The sequence below is a fragment of the Schistocerca cancellata genome, chromosome 12 (assembly GCF_023864275.1).
Source record: "Schistocerca cancellata isolate TAMUIC-IGC-003103 chromosome 12, iqSchCanc2.1, whole genome shotgun sequence".
Taxonomy (NCBI): domain Eukaryota; kingdom Metazoa; phylum Arthropoda; class Insecta; order Orthoptera; family Acrididae; genus Schistocerca; species Schistocerca cancellata.
In genome coordinates, this window is record NC_064637.1 from 19429345 (window position 1) to 19456623 (window position 27279).

Consider the following 27279-nt stretch of genomic DNA (forward strand, 5'->3'; position numbering starts at 1 on the left):
GAGACACCACAAGTAGCGATGTTTTCTGTTGCTAGTTTCTTTCTGATGAGGTTTTCTTTTTCTTTCATAGATAAACAAATAAAAAAAAATTAAAAAAAAAAACAAAAATGCAAAAATTAAAAATAAAAAAGAACAAAAAAAATGTTGAGTACACCGGAAAAAAATTGCCGGCGGGGTCAGGGATTTTCTCTGCCTCGTGATGACTGGGTGTTGTGTGATGTTCTTAGGTTAGTTAGGTTTAAGTAGTTCTAAGTTGTAGGGGACTGATGACCATAGATGTTAAGTCCCATAGTGCTCAGAGCCATTTGAACCATTTTTTGAACCGAAAGGAAAAAAGAAGTGTGTGAAATGTTATGGGACTTGACTGCTAAGATTATCAGTCCCTAAGCTTACACACTACTCAACCGAAATGATCCTAAGGACAAACACACACATACACACACCCATGCCCAAGGGAGGACTCGAATCTCCGCCGGGACCAGCCGCACAGACCATGACTGCAGCGCCTCAGACCGCTCGCTTAATCCCGCGCGGCTGATGGGACCGCTGCTACCCTATATGTTAATCAATGATTTGCTAGACAGGGTGGGTAGCAATCTGCGGTCGTTTGCTGATGATGATGAGGTGGACGGGAAGGTATCGAAATTGAGTGACTATAGGACGATACAAGATGACTTAGACAAAATTTGTAGTGATGAAGGCAGCTGGCTGTAAATGTGGAAAAATGTAAGGTAATGCAGATGAGTAGGAGAAACAAACCCGTGATGTTGAGATACAACATTAGTAGCGTCCTGCTTGACACACCTGCATCTTTTAAATGTCCGGGCATAGCGGTGCACAGCGGCATGAAACGGAACCAGCGAGTCAGGATTACAGTAGGGAAGGTGGAGCGTCGAATTGGGTTTATTGGAAGATGGTCCAAATGGCTCTGAGCACTATGGGACTTAACAGCTGTGGTCATCAGTCCCCTAGAACTGAGAACTACTTAAACCTAACTAACCTAAGGACACCACACACATCCATGCCCGAGGCAGGATTCGAACCTGCGACCGTAGTAGTCGTTTATTGGGAGAGCTTTAGGAAAGGAGACCACGTGTAAGACGTCAGTGCGGCCTGTTCTTGAGTGGTGCTTTTGTCGGGACCGCACCAGGTCGGGTAAAAGGAAGAGATTAAAGCAGTTGAGAGGCGGGCTGCTAGATTTGTTACTGGTAGCTTCGAACAACACGCAAGTGTTACAGGGGGACTTGAGGAACTCGAATGGGAGTCTCTGGAGGTAAGAAAACTTTCTTTTCGAGGAACAGGACTGAGAAAATTTAGAAGACTGACACTTGAAGCTGAGTACAGAATTACTCTGCTACCGCCAACATACGTTTTACGTAAGGACCATAAAGATAAGTTACTTGAAATCAGGGATCGATGGCCCTTCAGTCCCACAAACCAACCGACCAACCAACTTGAGATCAGGGCTCATACAGAGGACATACAGACCTTCTTTTTTCCCTCGCTCCATCTGCGAGCGGACCAGTGGTACACGGTACCCTCCGCCATGGTGGCTTCCGGGGTACCTGTGTAGATGCAGATGTAGACACGGTTGTAGCGGAATTCCGCCCATGATCGTCAATTACTGAGACATACTCACAATCACGCAGCCAGCCTTATAGTCACTTAGAAATGCGATGACCACATAACACTGTGCAAAGTACGATCGCGTGGGTCATGGCGCGAAATTTCTGTCTGAATGGAGGAGTTTCTGGTAGGTTGGACTGAGCGAGTTATCTTGCATGGACACTCGACGTCAGATGTGAAAGTAACTCCGGATCTGCCAAAGGGAAGTGTGCTGAGATCCTTGCTACGCTATTCATGTTGTATATTAATGAACTTGTGGACAACATTCATAGTAAGTTCAGAATTTTTACAGATGATGCAATTATTGATGATGAAGTACTTGAAAAAACTTGCATAAACATTCAGTCAGATCCTCATAAGATTTACAAATGGTGAAAAGATTGGCAACTTGTTTTAAATATTGATAAATGCAAAATTGTGCACTTCACAGAATGAAAAAATTAGTATCCTATGACTATATTATCAATGAGTCAGGGTCGGAATCTGTCAATTCGTACAAATAAAAGTCGTGTGGCGAGGGCCTCCCGTGGGGTAGACCGCTCGCCGGGTGCAAGTCTTCCGATTTGACGCCACTTTTTTTAACGTTTATAAACTTTTATTTACAAAATAAAAATTTTCGTTTTATAAAAACAGTTTGCCTTTTACTTGTTCGGATAAAACAATCCGTTCTGTGATTTTATTTTTCTATTATTGTCCAGGTAATTATTTCCTTTGGTCTTCAATATTTTTCGAGTGTCTGTCAGACTGAGTTCGTTAGTAGTTTTTTACGCTGTTTATTATTTCAGTTTAGCGTTTTCTGAGTCTTGATACACTACAATTGTACATGTGGCAGGAGGGATTTGGAAGAAAGCATTGATTGCAAGATCTTGTTAGTTTCACAGAATAAGTGATAAATAAAAGTTATTTTAAGATCTTTTTACTTATTACTAGTTGGGTTATTATTATTTTTTTATATTTTGAATTGTGGACGTTTCCTATCCACTTTAAAATAATGCTGTATTTTAACTATTTTCTTATTAAATCTAATGTTGGAAAGCAAAAATGGGAGGCATTTTACGCCGGGCCTTGAAAACCAGACCGTAGTGCAATGTACACTAGACATGAAATCAACTTGACAGAAATACCAACGAATGTATCAACTGTCAGCCGTTATTTGGTGAGCAAAGTGGTATCCAAAGGAAACATTCATGAATAAACATATTAACATAGAGAACAAACCATGATAAAAAAGAACATTGCCATTATAGCGAATTATTAAAACCATTTTGTCAGATTGAGCGATGAGGATGAAATGATGATGATTAGGACAACACAACAGCCAGTCCCTGAGCGCACAAAATCTCCGACCCAGCCGGGGATCGAACCGGAGCCCTTAGAATTGACATTCCGTCGCACTGACCACTTTTTTTTTCTTTTTTTTTAATCTCATTTTGTTCGCTGTTGTTCGTTGCATCTGCTCGGGGCGGACGTCGTAAGGCATCCGTTTTTGTTCGTTGTTGATCGATTAACTCAGTTTTTTTATTACAGAGGGCAGCAAACCCTCTGACCGAAGACGCTGATCTACCGTGCCGGCTACCGCTCAGCTACCGGGGGGGTGGACTCGTACAAATACCTGGATGTAACACTTTGTACTCACATCAAATGGAATGATGACGTAGGCTCATCCGCGAGTAAAGCAGGTTTATCGATAGAATAGTGGGGAAGTGAAATCAGTGTGTAAAGGAGATTGCTTGCAAATGAATCGTGCGACCCACACTAGGATGTTGCTCACGTGTGTGAGGACCCGTACCAGACAGGAATAACAGGGGATAATGACCATATACAGAGAAGGGCAGCACGAAAACAAATGGTCACAGATTCGTTTGATACGCAGGAGCGTGTCATAAAGATGCGGAGGAAACTGAACTGTGGCACTCTTCAAGATAGATATTGACTATGCCCACAAATCCTACTCAGAAAGTATGAAGAACCGACTTGATGACAAAGACTGATTACAGCATACACGGAGGCATTTAAACAACCATTCTCGCTTCATTCCATACGTCAATGGAACAGGAAGAAACCGTTATAACTGGTAAAATGGGTCGTACCGTCTGTGGAACACTTCACTGCGGTTTTCAGAGTGCAGATACAGGTGTAGATGTAGACTCTGGCAAAGGCAGTCTGCTGAGCGATGTGACGATCTGCTGTGACGTCAGCATCACACTCGAACACACCCGGCGACAGCTACTTTGCACGCGGATAACTGCGTCTGTACGATGGCTAACCACAAAGTTTCATCCCGTCGAAAATATCAATCTGCAAACACGGAACTGCGTATTCACCCTTCAATGTGACATCTATTGACGACGATATATACATCGATATAGATCTTGCTTTGAGAAGCCTGTAATTTTGTTGTTTAAGAGGGAACGACAGGTTGACGGACGAAAATATTGCAGAAATTCAGGATTTTCATCCCTCCGTAGCATAATGTAGTAGAGAAATGGGGTTTGCTGCAATGAATAAAGCATAGATTGAAGTTCTTATTGGTATTTTTTATTCAACAATACTAATATCTTCACTGTGTATTGGAGACTTTCCCGAGACAGTTCTGAAAAGAGGTACACTACTAGCCATTAAAATTGCTACACCAAGAAGAGATGCAGATGATAAACGGGTATTCATTGGACAAATATATTATACTACAACTGACATCTGATTACATTTTCACGCAATTTGGGTCCATAGATCCTGAGAAATCAGTACCCAGAACAGCCACCTCCGGCTGTAATAGCCGCCCTGAGTGGCCGAGCGGTTCTAGGCGCTGCAGTCCAGAACGCGCTACCGCTACGGTGGCAGGTTCGAATCCTGCCTCGGGTATGGATGTGTGTGATGACCTTAGGTTAGTTAGGTTTAAGTAGTTCTAAGTTATAGGGGACTGAGGACCTCAGCAGTTAACTCCAATAGTGCTCAGAGCCATTTGAACATTTTTTTTTCCGTAATAAGAGCTTGGATGGCGTGTACAGGTACAGCTGCCCATGTAGCTTCAACACGATACCACAGTTCGTCAAGACTAGTGACTGGCGTATTGTGACGAGCCAGTTGCTCGGCCACAATTGACCAGACGTTTTCAAGTGGTGAGAGATCTGGAGAATGTGCTGGCCAAGGCAGCAGTCGAACATTTTCTGTACCCAGAAAGGGCCGTACAGGACCTGCAACGTGCGGTCGTGCATTATCCTGCTGAGATGTAGGGTTTCGCAGGGATCGAATGAAGGGTAGAGCCACGGGTCGTAACACATCTGAAATGTAACGACCACTGTTCAAAGTGCCGTCAGTGCGAACAAGAGGTGACCGAGACGTGTAACCAATGGCACCCCATACCATCACGCCGGGTGATACGCCAGTATGGCGATGACGAATACACGCTTCCAAAGTGCGTTCACCACGATGTCGCCAAACCCGGATGCGACCTTCATGATGCTGTAAACAGAACCTGGACTGATCCGAAAAAATGACGTTTTGCCATTAGTGCACCCAGATTCGTCGCTCCTGTCTGTGATGCAGCCTCAAGGGTAACCGCCGCCATGGCTTCCGAGCTGATAGTCCACGCTGCTGCAAACGTCGTGAACGTTTCGTGCAGATGGTTGTTGTCATGCATACGTCCCCATGTATTGACTCAGGGATCGAGACGTGGCTGCATCATCCGTTACAGCCGTGCGGATAAGATGCCTGTCATCTCGACTGCTAGTGATACGAGGCCGTTGACATCCAGCACGGCGTTCCGTATTACCTCCTGAACCCACCGATTCCATATTCTGTTAACAGTCGTTGGATGTCGACCAACGCGAGAAGCAATGACGCGCAACGATAAACCGCAATCGCGATAGGCTACAATCTGACGTTTATCCTTACACGAGGCATCACAACAACGTTTGACCAAGCAACGCCGTTGAAATTATTAGACAAGTGGAGATTTGGCAATGGACCACAAAAGAATGAAGGTCATCAAGAACGAAGGAGCTTTAAGAGAAGAAGGATTCTGTCTATCCTCGTGAGTGCTTTTGAGACTTAATTTACAAATATGAGTGAGTTTTTAGCATTTTAAACTTTACAAGCCATTTTCTCAAAATTACCTATTTTTTGTAGTGTACGAACTTATATATCAGAAATTACTAGTGATAGTTACATGAAAATTTTTTGACCTCTTTTCTTACGACACACTATACCTACTCAAGCACAATCATGGTAGTGATTTGAATCTAGGGGCTTACATATACTAATATTCACAATAAAAGGGGCATAATTGTAATAAAATTATACATCTGGTTCTTCCGTATCTTTTCTCCTGATTCTGCTTCACTAGACGTAAATAATGTGGATAAGTTATCTGCAAAAAAAAGTTATTTTCATTTTCCCTGGTTCCAGAGATAAGATAGGGAGGTACAGTGGTGTATTTATAACCAAAGATGGTAGCGTATTTTACGGACTGTAGGACGCTACGGACTATAAAACGCACCTTAATTTAAAAAAAATCATTTTCACCATTTTTGTTATTAGACTACAAAGCCAGTTTATAAACTGAACTGATCTTTAAAATCCCTGAAAATCGTCACCTGAACTATGTTTTTCTTCTTCTTCTTCTTCGTCCTCTTCGTCGTCATCGTTGTCCTCTTCATATATAAGATGGTCTTCACTGCCATCAAGAGCGTAATTTATGCAGCAGTTTTTCAAAGATTGAACAACAATGTCTTCTCTCACTCCAGACAACGACTGCTTTATCCACTGACACACTCGTTTGATTGTCGGTCGTTTTGAAGCTCCGTTCGGCGTGAATTCATGTTGGGTTTCATCCATTTGTTCCATTCGTATCTTATATTAACTTTAAATGGTTTATTTATCGACACATAAAGAGGTTGCAATTGTGAAGCGAGTCCTTCTGGAACAACAGCAGGTTCTGTATTTTCCTGTCTGTTTTCGCTTTCACAGATTTTTTGAAATGGCTGCTTAACTTATGTAGCACGAGAAGAGAATCTCCTTTAATAAAGCACCTTTCCTTCTCTCCAACACTCTGTTTATCCATAATTTCATATCAGCCTCGTCCATCCAACCTTGCCGTGTGCGTGAACAACACCACCTGGCGGTATTTCAGAAGGTTTTGGCGTTGTATTGAGCTTGAAAACGATTACTGGATTAAGTTTAGTACCGTCAGCACAACATCAAAGGACAACGGTGTAGTGCCTTTTTACATGTCCATTTGTTTTTATAATTACATTTTTAGAACCTTTCATGCCAAAAGTTCTGTTACTCGCCACATCAAATGTCTGAGGAGTTTCGTCCATATTCATTAATTGGTTTAGTTCCACACTGACTTTCTTTCGATGTTGAATAACAGAGCGATAGAAAGATAATGTTTTCTCTTCATACACTTTGGTTTTGGTTCGCATGCTAAGTCCATGATGATTCATAAACCTGTAGCACCAACCAACTCCACCCATAAAGTCTATTAAGTTCCATTGTAGCGATAGCTTACGAGGGTGTGTTTGAATCATTTTTGTATTAGCTCCAGTGCCATTTCAGTACGTCATCTTCTATTTTTGGCCATTTTGCATTCAGTCCTCTACTTGCACAATTAGTTTTCTCATCTTTTTCAGTTCTCCTTTACTAGCCAGCCAGTCGCAAAGGGTTTTTTTTCTGCTGGTGGAGCGTCGAAATGCCACTCAGCTGCTCTGGCACCATGTTCTTTTACACGCGCTGTTACTGTCAATTTATAGCCCAGCATCATATGGATACCTTTTACTTTTTTCCAATTACGAAACTAGCTACTAATAAAACTATTGTACTGTTACTGATAACACAAATCACTTTCAATTCAAGTTCACTGACTGCTGTGACGCTTCATAGGCCAGACAGTGTTCTGAGTGTGTGATGCCGAAGCAGGAGGGAGACTGTGTTAGCGAGCTTGTGAATCCCCGCAACTCACGTTCGTCGCGTCTGTGCATTGCTGATGCCAGTTGCGAGAGATAGTTTTCCCGTAGAATCGAATACACTACTGGCCATTAAAATTGCTACACGAAGAAGAACTGCAGATGATAAACGGGTATTCATTGGACAAATATATTATACTAGAACTGACATGTGATTACACTTTCACGCAATTTGGGTGCACAGACCCCGAGAAATCAGTACCCAGAACAACTACCTCTGGCCGTAATAACGGCCTTGATACGCCTGGGCATTGAGTCAAACAGAGCTTGGATGGCGTGTACAGGTGCAGCAGCCCATGCAACTTCAACACGAACCACAGTTCATCAAGAGTAGTGACTGGCGTATTGTGTCGAGCCAGTTGCTCGGCCACCATTGACCAGACGTTTTCAATTGGTGAGACATCTGGAGAATGTGCTGGCCAGGGCAACAGTCGAACATTTTCTGTTACTAGAAAGGCCCGTACAGGACCAGCAACATGCGGTAGTGCATTATCCTGCTGAAATGTAGGGTTTCGCAGGGATCGAATGAAGGGTAGAGCCACGGGTCGTAACACACCTGAAACGTAACGTCCACTGTTCAAAGTGCCGTCAGTGCGAACAAGAGGTGACCGAGACGTGTAACCAATGGCACCGCATATCATCACGCCGGGTGATACGCCAGTATGGCGATGACGAATACACGCTTCCAATGTGCGTTCACCGCGATGTTGCCAAACACGGATGCGACTATTATGATGCTGTAAACAGAACCTGGATTAGTCCGAAAAAATGACGTTTTGCCATTCGTGTACCCAGGTTCGTCGCAGAGTACAGCATCGAAGGCGCTCCTGTCTGTGATGCAGCGTCAAGGGTAACCACAGCCATGGTCTCCGAGCTGATATTACGTGCTGCTGCAAACGTTGTCGCACTGTTGGTGCAGATGGTTGTTGTCTTGCAGACGTCCCCATCTGTTGACTCAGGGATCGAGACGTGGCTGCACGATCCGTTACAGCCGTGCGGATAAGATGCCTGTCATCTCGACTGCTAGTGATACGAGGCCGTTGGGATCCAGCACGGCGTTCCGTAGTACCCTCCTGAACCCACCGATTCCATATTCTGCTAACAGTCATTGGATCTCGACCAACTCGAGCAGCAATGTCGCGACACGATAAACCGCAATCGCGATAGGCTACAACCCGACCTTTATCGAAGTCGGAAACGTGATGGTACGCATTTCTCCTTCTTACACGAGGCATCACAACAACGTTTCACCAGGCAACGCCGGTCAACTGCTGTTTGTGTATGAGAAATCGGTTGGAAACGTTCCTCATGTCAGCACGTTGTAGGTGTCGCCACCGGCGCCAACATTGTGTGAATGCTCTGAAAAGCTAATCATTTGCAAATCACAGCATCTTCTTCCTGTGGGTTAAATTTCGCGTGTGTAACACGTCATCTTCGCGGTGTAGCAATTTTAATGACCAGTAGTGTATATGGCCATTTTTAACACAGGCGGGAATTTTAAATCAAACACTGGACGTTTTCTATAAATTTCGAGTATAAGACACTCCTGACTTTTGGAGGCAATTCTTTGAAGAAAAAGGTGCTTCTTATAGTACGTAAAATACAGATTGCAGCACATGGGAGAACAGCATGAGACATAAATAACGTTCATACCTGACACATACATTTTCATACCAGACACAATTTTCTTGTAAATGGTCTGAGCATACGAGATATTCCTGAAGGTGACATTCTGAGACCGTCTGCTTCCGTCTGATACCCGTTACATGATGAGCATCTAAACAGAGTGGTGCATCAAGGTTCAACTTCCTATTTCGTAAGCAATTTTTAGAGTTCAGACATTTTCAATGTGCTTGACCTAGGTGGAAGGTTAACTACACTTCTTGTCAGGAGCTAAGAAACAACTGACAGTTGCTACAGAACAACTGACAATTGCTACGGAACAACTGACAACTGCTAGAAACAGCCAGCAACTGTTACAGAAAAGCCGACAACTGCTACGGAACAACTGAGAACTGCTACGGAACAACTGACAACTGCTAGGAATAGCCAACAACTGATACAGAAGAGCCGACAACTGCTTTGGGACAACTGACAACTGCTACAGAACAACTAACAACTGCTAGGAACAGCCAACAACTGCTACGGAACAGCCAACAACTGCTACGGAACAGCCGACAACCTCTATGGAACAACTGACAACTGTTACAGAACAACCAACAATTTCTACAGAACAACTGACAATTGCTATGGAACAACTTACAACTGCTATGCAACAGCTGACAACTGCTACGGAACAACTGACAACAGCTACAGAACAACTGACAGTTTCTATGGAACAACTAACAATTGCTATGGAACAACTAACAACTGCTACGGAACAACTGATAACTGCTACAGAACAACCGACAATTTCTTCAGAATAACTGACAATTGCTATGGAATAACTGACAACTGCTACACAACAGCCGACAACTGCTATGGAACAGCCAACAACTGCTACAGAAGATCCGACAAATGAAACTAAAAGGAAATGTAGAAGGTGGGGCATGTTCACTGGGGCGAAGCCTGTGCATGAACACACTGTGTCCGTTGGACAGTTCATGCAGTATGGTGTTTGAGAAAGGTTGTTGTGGGACCGATCAGTGAAAAATTCAGTGTGGTATGGAAACATGTCTGCAAGACATTGTCTGAGTGCTTACAACAGTGGACGAGCAGTTGTACAGTTCGAATCCAATCAAAATGTTACTACTGTAGCCACAGAATTGGGTGTGTCTGAAAGTGTCATCTCGTGATTAAGAAAGGCCTCTGAAACTGGAAATGCTACGTGAAAGCATGCTGGTACTCCTAGATGGACTACTATAAGAGGATCAATACGTTGCCCTAGCGGCAGAAAGGAACAGACATATCACACCCTCGCAGATCACCGCAGGTCTTGCAGCCACTACTGCTACACGTGTCTCTGTCAGGACAATTTCACGACCATTAAATCAGGCTCGATTATACGAGGTGCAATCACTTCCTAAGGCCTAAGGCCTGCAGACGTACACATTTTTCACAACGCTGACGCCATGATTCCATGGCAGCGGCGAAGGCTTCTTTAGGAGTCTGTTTTGACCACTGGAAAATCGCTGAGGCAACAGCAACACGGCTGGTGAATGTGCGGCCACGGAGAGTGTCTTTCATTGTTGGAAAAAGCCAAAAGTCACTAGGAGCCAGGTCAGGTGAGCAGGGAGCATGAGGAATCACTTCAAAGTTGTTATCACGAAGAAACTCTTGCGTAACGTTAGCTCGATGTGTGGGTGCGTTGTCTTGGTGAAACAGCACACACGCAGCCCTTCCCGGACGTTTTTGTTGCAGTTCAGGAAGGAATTTGTTCTTCAAAACACTTTCGTAGGATGCACCTGTTACCATAGTGCCCTTTGGAACGCAATGGGTAAGGATTACGCCATCGATGTCCCAGAACATGGACACCATCATTTTTTCAGCACTGGTGGTTACCCGAAATTTTTTTGGTGGCGGTGAATCTGTGTGCTTCCATTGAGCTGACTGGCGCTTTGTTTCTGGATTGAAAAATGGCATCCATTGTCACAACCGACGATAAGTAAGTCCCATTCATGCTGTCGTTGCGCGACAACATTGCTCGGCAACATGCCACACGGGCAGCCGTGTGGTCGTCCGTCAGCATTTGTGGCACCCACCTGGATGACACTTTTCGCATTTTCAGCTCATCATGCAGGATTGTGGGCACAGAACCCACAGAAATGCCAACTCTGGAGGCGATCTGTTCAACAGTCATTCGGCAATCCCCCAAAACAATTCTCTCCACTTTCTCGATCGTGTCGTCATACCGGCTTGTGCGAGCCCGAGGTTGTCTCGGTTTGTTGTCACACGATGTTCTGCCTTCATTAAACTGTCGCACCCACGAATGCACTTTCGACAGATCGATAACTCCATCACCACATGTCTCCTTCAACTGTCGATGAATGTCAATTGGTTTCACACCACGCAAATTCAGAAAACGAATGATTGCCCGCTGTTCAAGTAAGGAAAACGTCGCCATTTTAAGTATTTAAAACAGTTCTCATTCTCGCCGCTGGCGGTAAAATTCCATCTGCCGTACGGTGCTGCCATCTCTGGGACGTATTGACAATGAACGTGGCCTCATTTTAAAACAATGCGCATGTTTCTATCTCTTTCCAGTCCGGAGAAAAAAAAAAACTGGAGGCCTTAGAACTTGAATGCACCTCGTATTCTCCGACGCCTGTTCAGTCCATCTCACTTCAATCACTCCATCTTCGAGAAAGAGTTAGTTGGTGTAGGGAGCATGTTTGTTGGAGTCAGCAACAGTGCTCCAGTGTTCTCCAACAAATCCCGCTCCACTGTGGGCAGCTGTTTCTGGCCACCTGTTATTGTGGAAACATAGAGAGCGAGAGAAGGGGTGGGGGTGGGTGAGGAGGGAGAGGAACACGTTACACACGACTGAATGTTCGTGAGCGTCATCGGTATGCCCTATGGTGTGGGCAGGCATTACGCACAGTGGCTGAACACCACTGCATACCTTTGTACGAGGTACCGTTTCAGCAAAGTGGTACTGCAGCGAGATTATTCTGGATCATGTCCGTCTGTTTAGGGGTGCGGTAGGTCCCAACTTTCTGTTTATCGACTACAATGTCGAACCCAGATAGCTGTGATAAGGATTTGGACACACTCGAATGCGAAGATATTAAAGTATCACATGCCCTGCGTACTCCCAGACCTCAACGCCAGAGAGCACGCCTGGGATGTTCTTGGAAGACGTACTCCTCGACAGACATCCCAGCCTGAACTGTGCAAAACCCAAAACCTTCTTCAGAGAGGAGTCGGACAACATCACCCTGGGGCTCCTGAACAGTTCGGTAGCTAGCATGAACAACGAGTGCGAAATATGGAGTAGTGTACCAGGCATTCCTTACTGAGAGTCCGATATCGACTTTTATGTTGGGAGACGACATGCACATTTGATAGACACGAATACCACACTAATCGACTGCCTACATATCGGTGGTTATATACCCGCATTCTATTGCGTATGCCGGCCAGAGTGGCCGAGCGGTTCTAGTCGCTACAGTCTGGGACCGCGCAGCCGCTATGGTCGTAGGTTCGAATCCTGCCTCGAGCATGGATGTGAGTGACGTCCTTAGGTTAGTTAGGTTTAAGTAGTTCTAAGTTCTAGGGGACTGATGACCTCAGCTGTTGAGTCCCATAGTGCTCAGAGGCATTTGAACAATCTATTGCGTATGGACTACAGCGATACCCTCAAACGACAAGTTTTTGATAGCTCCTTATACTAATATTGTTTCCAGTAAGCAACCCAATCACGATATTCGTATTTTTAAAAGTCTTTGTCATTTCTTGGTAACGTTTTCACAATATCGCACACTACAAAGTCACGGTATTCTTTCATTTTGTCTCTTTCTAGAGCAATTTCATTTACGTCGGACTTTTGCTTCACTTTGAGATACTATGTTTAAATTTCTTTAATTATTCGTAGTTCAGAATCATTTCCTTTGGCTAAAATTTCTAGGGTCGCTATTTCTTTGTGGATTTCCTCTTCATCAAACTGAAAATTTACACTGGTGTTCAAAATTAAAGGAATATACTGCTGTTTCCCCGTCCTGTGTCTAATTCACGACATAATCATACAAACTGTCAACAGATGTTGTTACGATCCTCTTCTGCAAGGAAGATGGCGTTCCGATCAGCGGGCAGCCAAGTCAGAATGACGTCAGGGCATCTATCAAGCGGGGTAGTGTCTGCAGGGCAGTCCCACATACGCATGTGCAGTATGACACAGAGAAGACGCCTACCAGACTCTCTCTGCGGTGGAAGGCCATACGAAGAATGGAAGCAGGACAGTCGCAGACTGATGTGGCACGATGGCTTAATGTGAATCGTGCTGTTGTTAATCGGACGAGGCGAGAGTTTACAGAGACAGAAGCTGTATCCGGGGTACCAGGACAGGGCCGACTACGTGTGACGTCAGAAAGAGAGGCCCGTTATTTGGCTGTATGGGCACCACGTTACCGCCTTACTACTGCACTGCAACTAGCATCTGACCTCGCAGCATCCACTGGACGTGTTGTACGAGGAGCATTCAAGTTCTAAGGCCTCCGATTTTTTTTCTAATTAACTACTCACCCGAAATCGATGAAACTGGCGTTACTTCTCGACGTAATCGCCCTGCAGACGTACACATTTTTCACAACGCTGACGCCATGATTCCATGGCAGCGGCGAAGGCTTATTTAGGAGTCTGTTTTGACCACTGGAAAATCGCTGAGGCAATAGCAGCATGGCTGGTGAATGTACGGCCACGGAGAGTGTCTTTCATTGTTGGAAAAAGCCAAAAGTCACTAGGAGCCAGGTCAGGTGAGTAGGGAGCATGAGGAATCACTTCAAAGTTGTTTATCACGAAGAAACTCTTGTGTAACGTTAGCTCGATGTGCGGGTGCGTTGTCTCGGTGAAACAGCACACGCGCAGCCCTTCCCGGACGCTTTTGTTGCAGTGCAGGAAGGAATTTGTTATTCAAAACATTTTCGTAGGATGCACCTGTTACCGTAGTGCCCTTTGGAACGCAATGGGTAAGGATTACGCCCTCGCTGTCCCAGAACATGGCCACCATCATTTTTTCAGCACTGGCGGTTACCCGAAATTTTTTTGGTGGTGGTGAATCTGTGTGCTTCCATTGAGCTGACTGGCGCTTTGTTTCTGGATTGAAAAATGGCATCCACGTCTCATACATTGTCACAACCGACGAAAAGAAAGTCCCATTCATGCTGTCGTTGCGCGTCAACATTGCTCGGCAATATGCCACACGGGCAGCCGTGTGGTCGTCCGTCAGCATTCGTGGCACCCACCTGGATGACACTTTTCGCATTTTCAGGTCGCCATGCAGGATTGTGTGCACAGAACCCACAGAAATACCAACTCTGGAGGCGATCTGTTCAACAGTCATTCGGCGATCCCCCAAAACAATTCTCTCCACTTTCTCGATCGTGTCGTCAGACCGGCTTGTGCGAGCCTGAGGTTGTTTCGGTTTGTTGTCACACGATGTTCTGCCTTCATTAAACTGTCGCACCCACGAACGCACTTTCGACAGATCGATAACTCCATCACCACATGTCTCCTTCAACTGTCGATGAATTTCAATTGGTTTCACACCACTCAAATTGAGAAAACGAATGATTGCACGCTGTTCAAGTAAGGAAAACGTCGCCAATTTAAGTATTTAAATCAGTTCTCATTCTCGCTGCTGGCGGTAAAATTCCATCTGCCGTACGGTGCTGCCATCTCTGGGACGTATTGACAATGAACGCGGCCTCATTTTAAAACAATGCGCATGTTTCTATCTCTTTCCAGTCTGGAGAAAAAAAAAATCGGAGGCCTTAGAACTTGAATGCACCTCGTATCGAGGCAAACGGTGTACAGAAGGCGTCGGCAGAGTGGCCTTCATTGTTAGAGACCTGCTGTCTGTTTACCTCTGGCGTGTCGTCACAGAAAAGAACGTCTAGAGTGGAGCAGTCACCGTGTCAACTAGACGGTCGAACAGTGGGCCAACGTTCTTTCCACAGATGATTCTCGATTCAGTCTGGAGAGTGATTCTGGACGGATTTGTGTCTGGAGAAAACGTGCAACACGATTTCCGGACCCAAACATCGTGGAAAGAGACCGATATCGAGGCGGATCCGTAATGGTCCTGACCACATGAATACCACTTTATGAACTTCTGTAGCCGAGTCGGCATGTGTCAGGTATTGTGACGAGATCTTGCGACCTCATGTGCGGTTGTTTCGAGGTGCTGTGGGCCCAGGTCTCGTACCGATGGACGATAATGCTCGGCCTCATAGGGCACGGGTGGTCTATTTTTCCTTGGAAATGGAAGATATTGCACGCATGGCGTGGCCTTCCCGCTCTCCCAATTTGAATCCCATAGAGCATGGAAGAGGCCTGGAGACGCTCGAAGGTTTCAGATACATTTCATAATGGTAGTACAGAGATTTAGGAAGTAAGTTTTAAATTGTAAGAGATTTCCAGGGGCAGATGTGGATTCTAACCATAATCTATTGGGTATGAACTGTAGATTAAAAATGAAGAAACTGTTAAAAGGTGGCAATTTAAGGAGATGGGAACTGGATAAACTGAGAGAAGCACAGGTTGTAGAGAGTTTGTAAGAGAGCATTAGGGAAAGAGTGACAAGAACAGGGGAAAGAAATACGGAAGAGGACGTACGTGATCATGAATGGGAGATATGATACTGCGTGAGGAATTTGACAGAGCAGTGGAAGACCTAAGCCGAAACAAGGCCCCAGGAGTAGACAACCTTCCATTAGAACTACTGATAGCCTTGGGAGAGCCAGCCCTGACAAAACTCTACCACCTGGTGAGCAAGATGTGTCAGACAGGCGAAGTACCCTCAGACTTCAAGTGGAATAGAATAATTCCAATCCCAAAGAAAGCAGGTGTTGACAAAGCAAGTGTTGGCAGGATTCCGTAGAAATGTCGGAACACGCGAGGCAATACTCACCCTACGACTTACCTTAGAAGATAGATTAAGGAAAGGAAAACCTACGTTTCTAGCATTTGTAGACTTAAAGAAAAATTTTGACAATGTCGACTGGAATACTCTCTTTCAAATTCTGAAGGTGGCAGGGGTAAAATACAGGGAGCGAAAAGCTATGTACAATTTGTACAGAAACCAGATGGCAGTTATAAGAGTCGAGGGACATGAAAGGGAAGCAGTGGTCGGGAAGGGAGTGAGAGAGGGTTGTAGCCTCTCCCCGATGTTTTCAATCTATACATTGGGGAAGCAGTAAAGGAAACAAAAGAAAAATTTGGAGTAGGAATTAAAAGCCATGGAGAAGAAATAAAAACTGTGAGGTTTGCTAATGACATTGTAATTCTATGAGAGACAGCAAGGGATCGGAAAGACCATTTGAAAGGAATGGATAGTGTCTTGAAAAGAGGAAAGAGGCTATAAGGTATGGAAATGAGCGCGTGGCGTCATTGGCAGGGAGGTCCCTTGCGGGGCAGGTGCCGCCTTGGTGCAGGTCAGATTACATTGGATGCCACATTGGGCGACCTGCGCGCCGGATGGAGATGAAATGATAATAGCACAACACGAAGTCCCTGCGCGGAGAAAAACCCGACCCAGCCGGGAATCAAACCCGGGCCCATAGGACGGCAATCCGTCACGCTGACCACTCAGCTATCGGAGCGGACAGGCTCTAAGGTGAATAACAACAAAAGCAAAACGAGGATAATGGAATGTAGTTTAACTAAAACAGGTGATGCTGAGGGAATTATATTAGGAAATGAGACACTTAAAGTAGTAGATGAGTTTTGATATTTGGGGAGCGAAATAACTGATGATTGTCGAAGTAGGGAGAATATAAAATGTAGATGGGCAATAGCAAGGAAAGCGTTTCTGAAGAAGAGAAATCTGTTAGCCTCGAGTATAGATTTAAGTGTCAGGAAGTCTTTTCTCAAAGTATTTGTATGGAGTGTAGCCACGAATGGATGTGAAACATGGACGATAGATAAATAGTTTAGACAAGAAGCTTCCAAAATGTGGTGCTACAGAAGAATGCTGAAGATTAGATGGGTAGATCACATAACTAATGAGGAGGTATTGAATAGAATTGGGGAGAAGAGGAGTTTGTGGCACAACTTGAGTAGAAGAAGGGATCGGTTGGTAGGACATGTTCTGAGGCATCAAGGGATCACAAATTTAGCATTGGAGGGCAGTGTTGAGGGTAAAAATCGTACAGGGAGACCAAGAGATGAATACACTAAGCAGATTCAGAAGGATGTAGGCTGCAGTAGGTACTGGGAGATGAAGAAGCTTGCACAGGATAGGGTAGCATGGAGAGCTGCATCAAACCAGTCTCAGGACTGAAGACCACAACAACAACAGAGCATGTCTACGATGCACTAGTGAGACGGGTTGCATCACGTCAGCATCCATCGACCACAGTCCAAGAGTTGTGAGGAGTTCTGCAGGAAGAATCGGAGATATTGCCTCAAACATGAGACTGATGACATCATTCACAGCCTGCGCCGTCGTTGTCAGGCCTGTATTCCTGCCATAGGTGGTCATACCCTACACTGAGCACAGTAACCAGTTGTCACAATGTGTATGCAAATCAGTTAATCTGGAAAAAAACGGAAATCATTTTTGTCTACTGTAATGCATATTGCAACTGACTGAATTCTGTATTCTTTACATTGTTTCTACTTTACTATCACATGTTGATATTGTTTTATGGCAAAATAAACGCAACCCTGCAAAATTTCCATTTACTGCTTTAATTTTGGGCACCAGTGTATTAGTCCAGATATTGCTTTCTTTTTTGATCTCTATAATATCTTTGTAAATTTCGCGTCATATAAAAATGTTAAGATGCGAATCTAAAAAGACAGGACATCAGTAAACGAAACCGAATACAAAATGTAAATTCAAAGATGCTGCCATTTTAATGCATAAGGCATACCTTTCTATTCCAGATAACTATTCACCTAATAAGTTTCTAATAAGCTACATTCAGATCACTATGCATCTATTTATGGAAAAAATGTAATCTCTAGTACATAGAAAATATCTTGAAAACGGCGTAAAAGGAAGAAAGTAGCTGTGCACCAATAAAATAAATACAGCAAAAGCGAAAAGTGTCACCTTCTTTTAAAAACACGACGAAAACAAAATTAGGCCGATATAATTGTCCAGATACGAGTATGTGTTTTGTACGAAGGGCGTTCAATAAAAAGTGCCACACATTACTTTTTCTCAGGCAGTTTCTGTTGAAAAAGTACGGAATTTGTTGCGTGACATTGTGAAATATTCCCGCTTCAGCCCCTATAGTTTCATGAAGTTACGATGCGTGGAGGCGACATTTGCATCGTTCAAAATGACGTCTGTAACGGAGGAGCGTTTGAACCTGAGAACTGTCACGGAGTTTCTTTCGGCGGAAAACAAGAGCATTGCAGATATTCACAAGCGCTTGCAGAATGTCTACAGAGACCTGGCGGTAAACAAAAGCACACTGAGTCGTTGGGCGTGACATCTGTCACCATCGACACAAGCACATGCAAACCTGCCCAGTCTCCTGAGTGCCTGCTGGCCGCACAAAGCTGCGACTCCTGCAGTGATGGAACGTGCGGACACTCTCACTCGAGGTGATGGGCGGGTCGCAGTCGGACACCTCGCTGCTCAACCGGAGATCAGCGTTGCTAGTGCTTACACACTCGTCCACTGGGTGTCACGCCGCCTAAGAAAAGACCACATAGCGCAACCGAGGTGCACCTGTGCGGAATTTCTTGCACGTTATGAGGCTGACTGTAACAACATCGGTTCATCACTTCGAACTGTAAACAAAACGGTACTCCATGGAGTGGTCCTAAATCACCTCTTCTCTGAACAAAAAGTTCAAAGCCGCACCCTGAGGGGGTGAAAGCATGGTGACTCTGAAGGGGTTACCCTGTCTGATGTCCTGCCTCATGGTGCAACCATCATCTCTAAAGTGTTTTGTGGTACCCTCATAAAATTGAAGACACTACTTACGTATGTTCTTCGACACGAAATTAAAACGAACTTCTCCTTTTCAATGACAACCTGAGAGTAACTCACAAAACTTCACTGGACTGTTCTTCCTCACCCTTCCTACAGCCCGGATCTCACACCTACCGGCTTCCATCTGTTTGGCCCAACGATGGATGAACTGTACGGGAAGCAGTACTTGACCGCGCGAGATTAGCCGAGTGGTCTACGGCGCTGCAGTCATGGACTGTGCGGCTGGTCCCGGTGGAGGTTCGAGTCCTCCCTTTGGCATGGGTGTGTGTGTTTCACCTTAGGATAATTTAGGTTAAGTAGTGTGTAAGCATAGGGACTGATGACCTTAGCAGTTACGTCCCATAAGATTTCACACACAAGAGGTACGTGGTTGACGGGGAGGTTACAGATGTATCGAGACACTGGCTCGGACGTCAGTCAGTAGACTGGTACCGTGCCGGCATGCAGGACTTCCCAGTAAGATGGCGTAAGGCTGTCACACTGAACTCAGATTACGTTGAAAAATAGGGTTTTGTAGCCAAAGGAGTGGGGAATGGTATGGTGTATTGGAATCCTCAATAAAACCAACCTGCATTCAGAAAAAAATCTGTTTCATTACTTATCGAATGGCCTTTGTAAATGCGAAGCCTGAGGAAGTGAAAGTACAGACTGTTGATGCAACAACCCAGTCCACCAAATTGGAGAACGTTCCATTCATTCGCAGAACAGAAACTGGTCGACGCTGTGTGTGACCGTAGCAAGTGAGATTTACTTGTGGCTGTTGCCTGTGTGGTGTGTTAGGTAGGCAGTACTGTACTGTACCTGCTGCTCCTGCTGCTTGGTGGTCACCTGGCGGGACAGCTCCTGGATGTAGTCACTGCCCGACTTGAGCCAGGACCGCGGGCTGGCGCTGCAACGTAAACAAACAAGGAGCGGCGTCAGAGAGTCCGGGCAACAGAGGCCAGCCGGGGCTCGCCTACACTACGTGGGGGGGAGTTACACACCTGGGGGGCTCGGAGCGAACGCGGGTGACGTCAGTGGAGGCCAGCGGGTGCCTGGGCGCCTGCGGCGGCCGTCGCCTCGTCAGCAGGGGTACCAACTCCACGCCGCCGGAGTCCTGTGGGCACACGCAACACGGGGCATTTACCTGCGCACTGATAAGGTGCGGGGAAAGTGGCTGGACCATTTTGTTGCCCAAGTTTGGTCCTCGGTTAATACACTACTGATCATTAAAATTGCTACACCAAGAAGAAATGCACATGATAAACGGGTATTCATTGGACAAATATACTAGAACCGACATCTGCTTACATTTTCACGCAATTTGGGTGCAAATATCCTGAGAAATCAGTACCCAGAACAACCACCTCTGGCCGTAATAATGGCTTCGATACGCCTGGGCATTGAGTTAAACAGACCTTGGATGGCGTGTACAGATACAGCTGCCCATGCAGCTTCAACACGATACCACAGTTCATCCACAGTAGCGAGTGGCGTATTGTGAAGAGCCAGTTCCTCGGCCACCATTGACCAGACGTTTTCAATTGGTGAGAGATCTGGAGAATGTGCTAGCCAGGGCAGCAGTCGAACATTTTCTGCATCCAGAAAGGCCCGTACAGGACCTGCAACATGCGGTCGTGCATTATCCTACTGAAATGTAAGGTTTTGCAGGGTAGAGGCACGGGTTGTAACACATCTGAAATGTAACGTCCACTGTTCAAAGTGCCGTCAATGCGAACGAGAGGTAACTGGGACGTGTAACTAAAGGCACCCCATACCATCACGCCGGGTGATACGCCAGTATGGCGATGACAAATACACACTTCCAATGTGAGTTCACCGCGATGTCGCCAAACACGGATGCGACCATAATGAAGCTGTAAACAGAATCTGGATTCATCCGAAGAAATGACGTGTTGCCATTCGTGCAGCCAGGTTCGTCCTCGAGTACCCCATCGCAGGCGCTCCTGTCTGTGATGCAGCGTCAAGGATAACCGCAGCCACGGTCTCCGAGCTGATAGTCCGTGCTGCTGCAAACGTCGTCGAACTGTTCGTGCTGATGATTGTTGTCTTGCAAACGTCCCCATCTGTTGACTCAGGGATCGAGATGAGGCTGCACGATCCGTTACAGCCAAGCGGATAAGATGCCTGTTATGTCGACTGCTAGTGATAAGAGGCCGTTGGCATCCAGCACGGCGTTCCGTATTACCCTCCTGAACCCACTGATTCCATATTCTAACAGTCATTGGATCTAGAGCAACGCCAGCAGCAATATCCGACAACCTTGTGTGAATGCTCTGAAAAGCTGATCACTTGCACATCACAGCATCTTCTTCCTGTCGGTTAAATTTCGCGTCTGTAGCACGTCATCTTCGCGGTGTAGCAATTTTAATGGCCAGTATTATATGTATGGACTGAGCTGTTTGTTGGAGAAAGAGATATACTACTTGGGACAAATTTCATTACGGAGTAAATATATTGAGAGGCAGTAGTTAGTATATGCAGTTCTTTGAAGATCTTTCTACAGGACGTCCGTGAATTTACTCCACAAATAACACGTATTACACGCTTTTGGACTCTGAAAACTTTTGTTTGACTTGAAGAGTTACCCCAAAATATTATACCATATGACATTATCGAATGAAAGTAGGTAAGGTATGCAAGCTTTTTCATTTTTATGTCACCTGTGTCTGCCAACACTCGAATTGCAAATAGAGATTTGTTAAGGCGTTTCTGCAGTTCTGTGGTAGATCGTTTCGTGGGGTATGCAAAACACTTGAACCCGCCATCAACTCTTACGAACTAAAATCTGGACTTATCTGATCAGGTCACGGTTTTCCAGTGAAGGGTCCAGCTGGTGTGATCGTGAGCCCAGATGATGCACAACAGGCGGTGACGTCGGTCTTCTGCTACCACAGCCCGTTGACGCCAAATGTCGCAGCACTGCCCTGGCGTATACGTTCCTTGTGCGTCCCACATCGATTCCTGCAGTTTTCTCACGCAGTATTGCTTGTCCGAAAGCACTGACAACTCTACGAAAACGACGCTGCTCTCGGTCGTTACGTGAAGACCGTCCGCCACCACGGTGTTGTCCGCCATGTGAGGTAACGCATGAGATTTGGTACTGTCGGCAGACCTTAGACACTGTGGACCTCGAAATACCGAATTCCCATCGATTTCCCAAGTGGAATGTCGAAAGTATATGCCTCCAACTACCATTCTGCGTTCAAAGTGTGTTAATTTCGGTCATACAGCCATTTGGGAGTAATAATAGATGAAAATCTAAATTGGACAGAGCACGTAACTGCAGTGTGCAAAAAAGGAAATATAAAAATCTCTTCGCTTTCGATCTGAAAAAGAAATTAGTACAAACGCTTATACTGCCAATCATTGACTACAGCGATATTATCCTACAAGGCCTCTCTCAGGAAAATTGGCGACATCTGGAACTGGTCATGAATGCCTACGTCAGATATATCTGTGACGTTCGACTTTCTGATCACATTTCACCAGCATATGCAAAATTGTCCTGGCTGCGTGCAGACAAACGCAGAGATTTCCATTCACTCTGTCTCATCTACTGCCTTATAAATGTACACTGTCCCTCATACCTCTCCTCGTCCTTAACGCTTATGTCGGAACAACATGACAGAAACAAACGTTGCCATCACAATAAAATCCTCTCTGTTCCACTGCATCACTCAGTCACCTTCGCCAAATCCTTTACAGTAGCGGGAACCCGACTCTGGAATAACCTCCCTCGTTATGTTAGAGAACTTAAAAACATGTCCGGCTTCAAAAAACAGTTAATGACGTATCTACTTAAGCAACAGTAATGCCTTCCTCTGTACATGAATGCACTTCACGTCATTACTTCCCTCTTTCCCCCTCCTTAAATCTCCCTTCCCCAAAACTCTCTATACTAGTAAACATCTACTTTACACACCAAGATATTAATGTACATCTGCACAAATCTTCATTATTATTGCCAATTTTTCTCATGTTTATCATTATTATTTGATCTTTTTTTACTGTTACTATTATTGCTTTGATCATAATTTGTATGTATAGCACCTGTTGTAAAAATACTGCCAGCACTTACTTTATTAGGTCTTAGTCATTACTCTTCAATCATATTGTCACTAGAGTAATCTAATTTTCTTATTTGAAGTATTGTCGTGATGTAACTCTGATGTGTGAAATGCTGCATGTGCGAAACACTGGTCCGATGTAAGAGAGGGCCTGATGGCCCTAATCTGATCAGGTTAAGTAAATAAAATAATCACGTCGGAAACGTTTTCACAGCGATCACCTGAGTGCAACTGACAGCTTCGCCACGCACTGCTCTTTTACTCGTTGTGTACGTGATACCACCGCCATCTGTGTCTGTCCCGTGACTTTTGTCGCCTCAGTGTGTCAACCCTTTGACATACAGTAAGACTTATTTGTATTGTATTGTATGTTAACCAGGGAGCTAGAAACGATGGAGAGGCTCCGTCCCCGCTGCAGCCGCAATGGTCCGCAACCCCATTACGACTACCGCAGTCCACTTCACCCCTCCACCGCCCCACATCGAACCCAGGGTTATTGTGCAGTTTGGCCCCCATTGGACCGCCCCCCCCCCCCAGGAACGTCTCACACCAGACGAGTGTAACCCCTATGTTTGCGTGGTACAGTAATGGTCGTGTACGCATACATGGAGAACTTGTTTGCACAGCAGTCGCCGACATAGTGTACTGAGGCGGAATAAGGGGAACTAGCCAGCATTCGACGAGGCAGATGGAAAACCGTCTAAAAACCATCCACAGATTGGCCGGCTCACCGGACCTCGACACAAATCCGCCGGGCAGATTCGTGCCGGGGACCGGGTGCTCCTTCCCGCTCGGAAAGCCGTGTGTTAGACCGCACGGCCAACCGGCTGGGCGAGACTTATTTAAACTGCGTCAAATTTTATTCTTGGGGTTCTCAGGCTCGCGCAATGAGTTATGGAAAAAAATATGGGAATTTTATCATTTTGTCCCTTTTGGATACACCACACAATGCTATATGCTTCGTGCCAGGTAAAAAATTATTACGAGTAACCTGAATGTGTGTGGATACAGACCTCTTCCTTGTGGCCATTGTAGGTGAGACAGTTGTTGCTGCTGTTGCTGTTGTTCCTGCTGGTGAAGCTGATGCTGCTGTTGAGCTGGTTGTTGTGGCCGTTGTAGCGGCGGTAGCGCTGGTTCTCTGCCGTCCTCAGCGTCGAGTTATCCGTCCAGCCCTGCAGGCACAGGCAGTCAGGTATCAGAGTGGAGGTGGTGGGGGGGGGGGCGTGCCTGCGAGCAGCCGGCCCCCCGCTGCGCTCGCCAGACTCAGCAGGAAGCGACCCGTGTGTCGCGTGCTCAGGCGTGACGAGTCGTCTTCCACCGTACTGATGTCGGTAGTCGGACCAAAACTGTCAGAATGTATCCTAACACCCTGCTGAAACCTAGAGCTTTGAGCTGCAGGCTTTGCCGTGAGGTGAACATATACACATTTGTTTTACCGCACACGAGTTCACGGACATGTGGAGGATGTGTAACCTCGATAACTCACCCTGATGTGGCACGGACTCTGCACTCTGTGACACGGAACTGCACCGTATGCCTGTCTACAAACACATATTAAGCCTCGAAAATAAACTTGGCACAAATGGAACTGCACAAAGTGTTATATTGAATGGACCTATATTTTTCCGAGGATGTCGAGTGAATTTTAATCTTGATGCTGGCACAGGGAATACTGGAAGTGGTTGGTGCACTCTAGCCATCGTCCGATGTGAGAATGCCTCTCTGCCTGGATTGGAATCACTCGCCGACCGAGGTGTCATCGCTTACAAGACCTGGCATTGTGGAATAGATGCTAAGTCCCAATCTAGACCTAGTTATGTATATGGCAATATGCCTTTTACATTGTATACCCACTCATGTCGTAAAGTTAGTAATGATGAAAAAATACATGTATGGATGAAAGGACTTGGTGTACTTGCTGAAAATGTAACTCTAACTGGTGATGTAACGTTGTATTATAATTATTAATAAAGTGATCTGTAGCGTCAACCACTTTAATAGTGGCAACTATTTACTTACAGTCCGTACAAAATAGATACGTGTTTCAAAGTTTTACTGACCTTCAAAGTAGTCACCAGCATTGTGTATAACCCGTTGCCAGCGATGCGGAAGTCGTAGGATACTCTTAGCAGAGCCAGTTGTGTTGACAGTTCGAGCGGCGCGGTCTGTTGCCCGACGAATTTGTAGTAGTTCTGAAGCGGATGCCGTGAAGTGTTTCCTTCAGTTTAGAAATCGAGTTGAACGCACGAGGGCATAAGTCAGGGGAGTGCAGTAGGTGGTATAGCACTTAGCAGCCCCATCAGCCAACCAAATCAGTAACAGCTTGCACTGCACGTGCTTGAGCATTGAACTGCAAAATGATGGTCAGGTCCTGTAGAAAGTGTCATCACTTCTGTTTCTAAGCTGGTCGTAGATTGTGTTCCAAAAATGAACAGCATAGAGACAGAAGTGATGACACTTTCTGCAGGACCTGACCACCAATTTGCAGTTCAATGCTCAAGCACGTACAGAGCAAGCTGTTACTGATTTGGTTGGCTGATGGGGCTGCTAAGTGCTATACCACCTACTGCACTCCTCTGACTTAAGCCCTCGTGAGTTCAACTCAATTTCTAAACCGAAGGAAACATTTGACGGTATTCGCTTCAGAACTGCTACAAATTCGTCGGGCAATAGACTGCGCCGCTCAAACTGTCTACTGGCACTGCTAAGAGTATCCTACGACTTCCACATCGCTGGCAACGGGTTATACACAATGCTGGTGACTACTCTGAAGGTAAGTAAAACTTTGAAACACGTATCTACTAGCTGTAAACAAATAGTTGCCAGTATTAAAGTTCCAACCGTCGTATACAGGGTGAATTACCTAACGTTACCGCTGGATATATTTCGTAAACCACATCAAATACTGACGAACCGATTCCACAGACCGAACGTGAGGAGAGGGGCTAGGGTAACTGTTTAATACAAACCATACAAAAATGCACGGAAGTATGTTTTTTAACACAAACCTACGTTTTTTTAAATGGAACCACGTTAGTTTTGTTAGCACATCTGAACATATAAACAAATACGTAATCAGTGCCGTTTGTTGCATTGTAAAATGTTAATTACATCCGGAGATATTGTAATCTAAAGTTGACGCTTGAAACCTCCGACGTTCAGTTGCGAGAGCCGGTGGGCTGAGTCAAAGTAGTGTCATGCGCATACTGCATCGTCACCGCTTTCACCCGTTTCATGTGTCGCTACATCAGCAATTTCATGGTGATGACTTTAATCATCGACTGCAATTCTGTCAATGGGCATTAACAGAGAATGCGTTGCAGTCCTAACTGTTTACCGATGAAGCGGGTTTCACAAACAACGGGGCAGTGAATCTACGGAACATGCATTACTGGTCCGTCGACAATCCTCGCTGGTTCAGACAGGTAGAGCGACAGCGACCGTGGACTGTAAATGTACGGTGCGGAATCATTGGCGACCACGTCATTGGTCCTCACTTCATTGCAGGGGCCCAAACAGCTGCAACATACATCGCGTTTATACAGAATGATCTGCCAACGTTGCTCGAAAATATCCCACTGGAGACGCGTCGACGTATTTGGTATCAGCATGATGGTGCACCTGCACATTCCGCAATTAACACTAGGCTGACCCTTGACAGGATGTTCGACGGGCGTTTCATAGGACTTGGAGGACGCATAAATTGGTCAGCCCGTTCTCCTAATCTTACACCTCAGGACTTCTTTCTGTGGGCTACGTTAAAGGAGAATGTGTACCGTGATGTGCCTACAGCCCCAGAGGATATGAAACAACGTATTGTGGCAGCCTGCGGCGACATTACACCAGATGTACTGCGGCGTGTACGACATTCATTACGCCAGAGATTGCAATTGTGTGCAGCAAATGATGGCCACCACATTGAACATCTATTGGCCTGACATGTCGGGACACACTCTATTCCACTCCGTAATTGAAAACGGAAACCACGTGTGTACGTGTACCTCACCCC

General features: G+C 45.5%; 1 protein-coding gene across 1 annotated transcript in view; it reads right to left on the reverse strand.

The window, feature by feature from the left end:
* Window positions 1-27279, reverse strand: part of LOC126109730 (uncharacterized) — a 247814-nt gene that overhangs the window by 12542 nt on the left and 207993 nt on the right. The window contains exons 5-7 of the mRNA XM_049914781.1: window positions 24284-24442; window positions 20184-20296; window positions 20002-20089 (exon numbers count right to left, since the gene is read on the reverse strand). Coding sequence (XP_049770738.1) covers window positions 20002-20089; window positions 20184-20296; window positions 24284-24442 — 360 coding nt within the window. The remainder of the gene's footprint in view (window positions 1-20001; window positions 20090-20183; window positions 20297-24283; window positions 24443-27279) is intronic.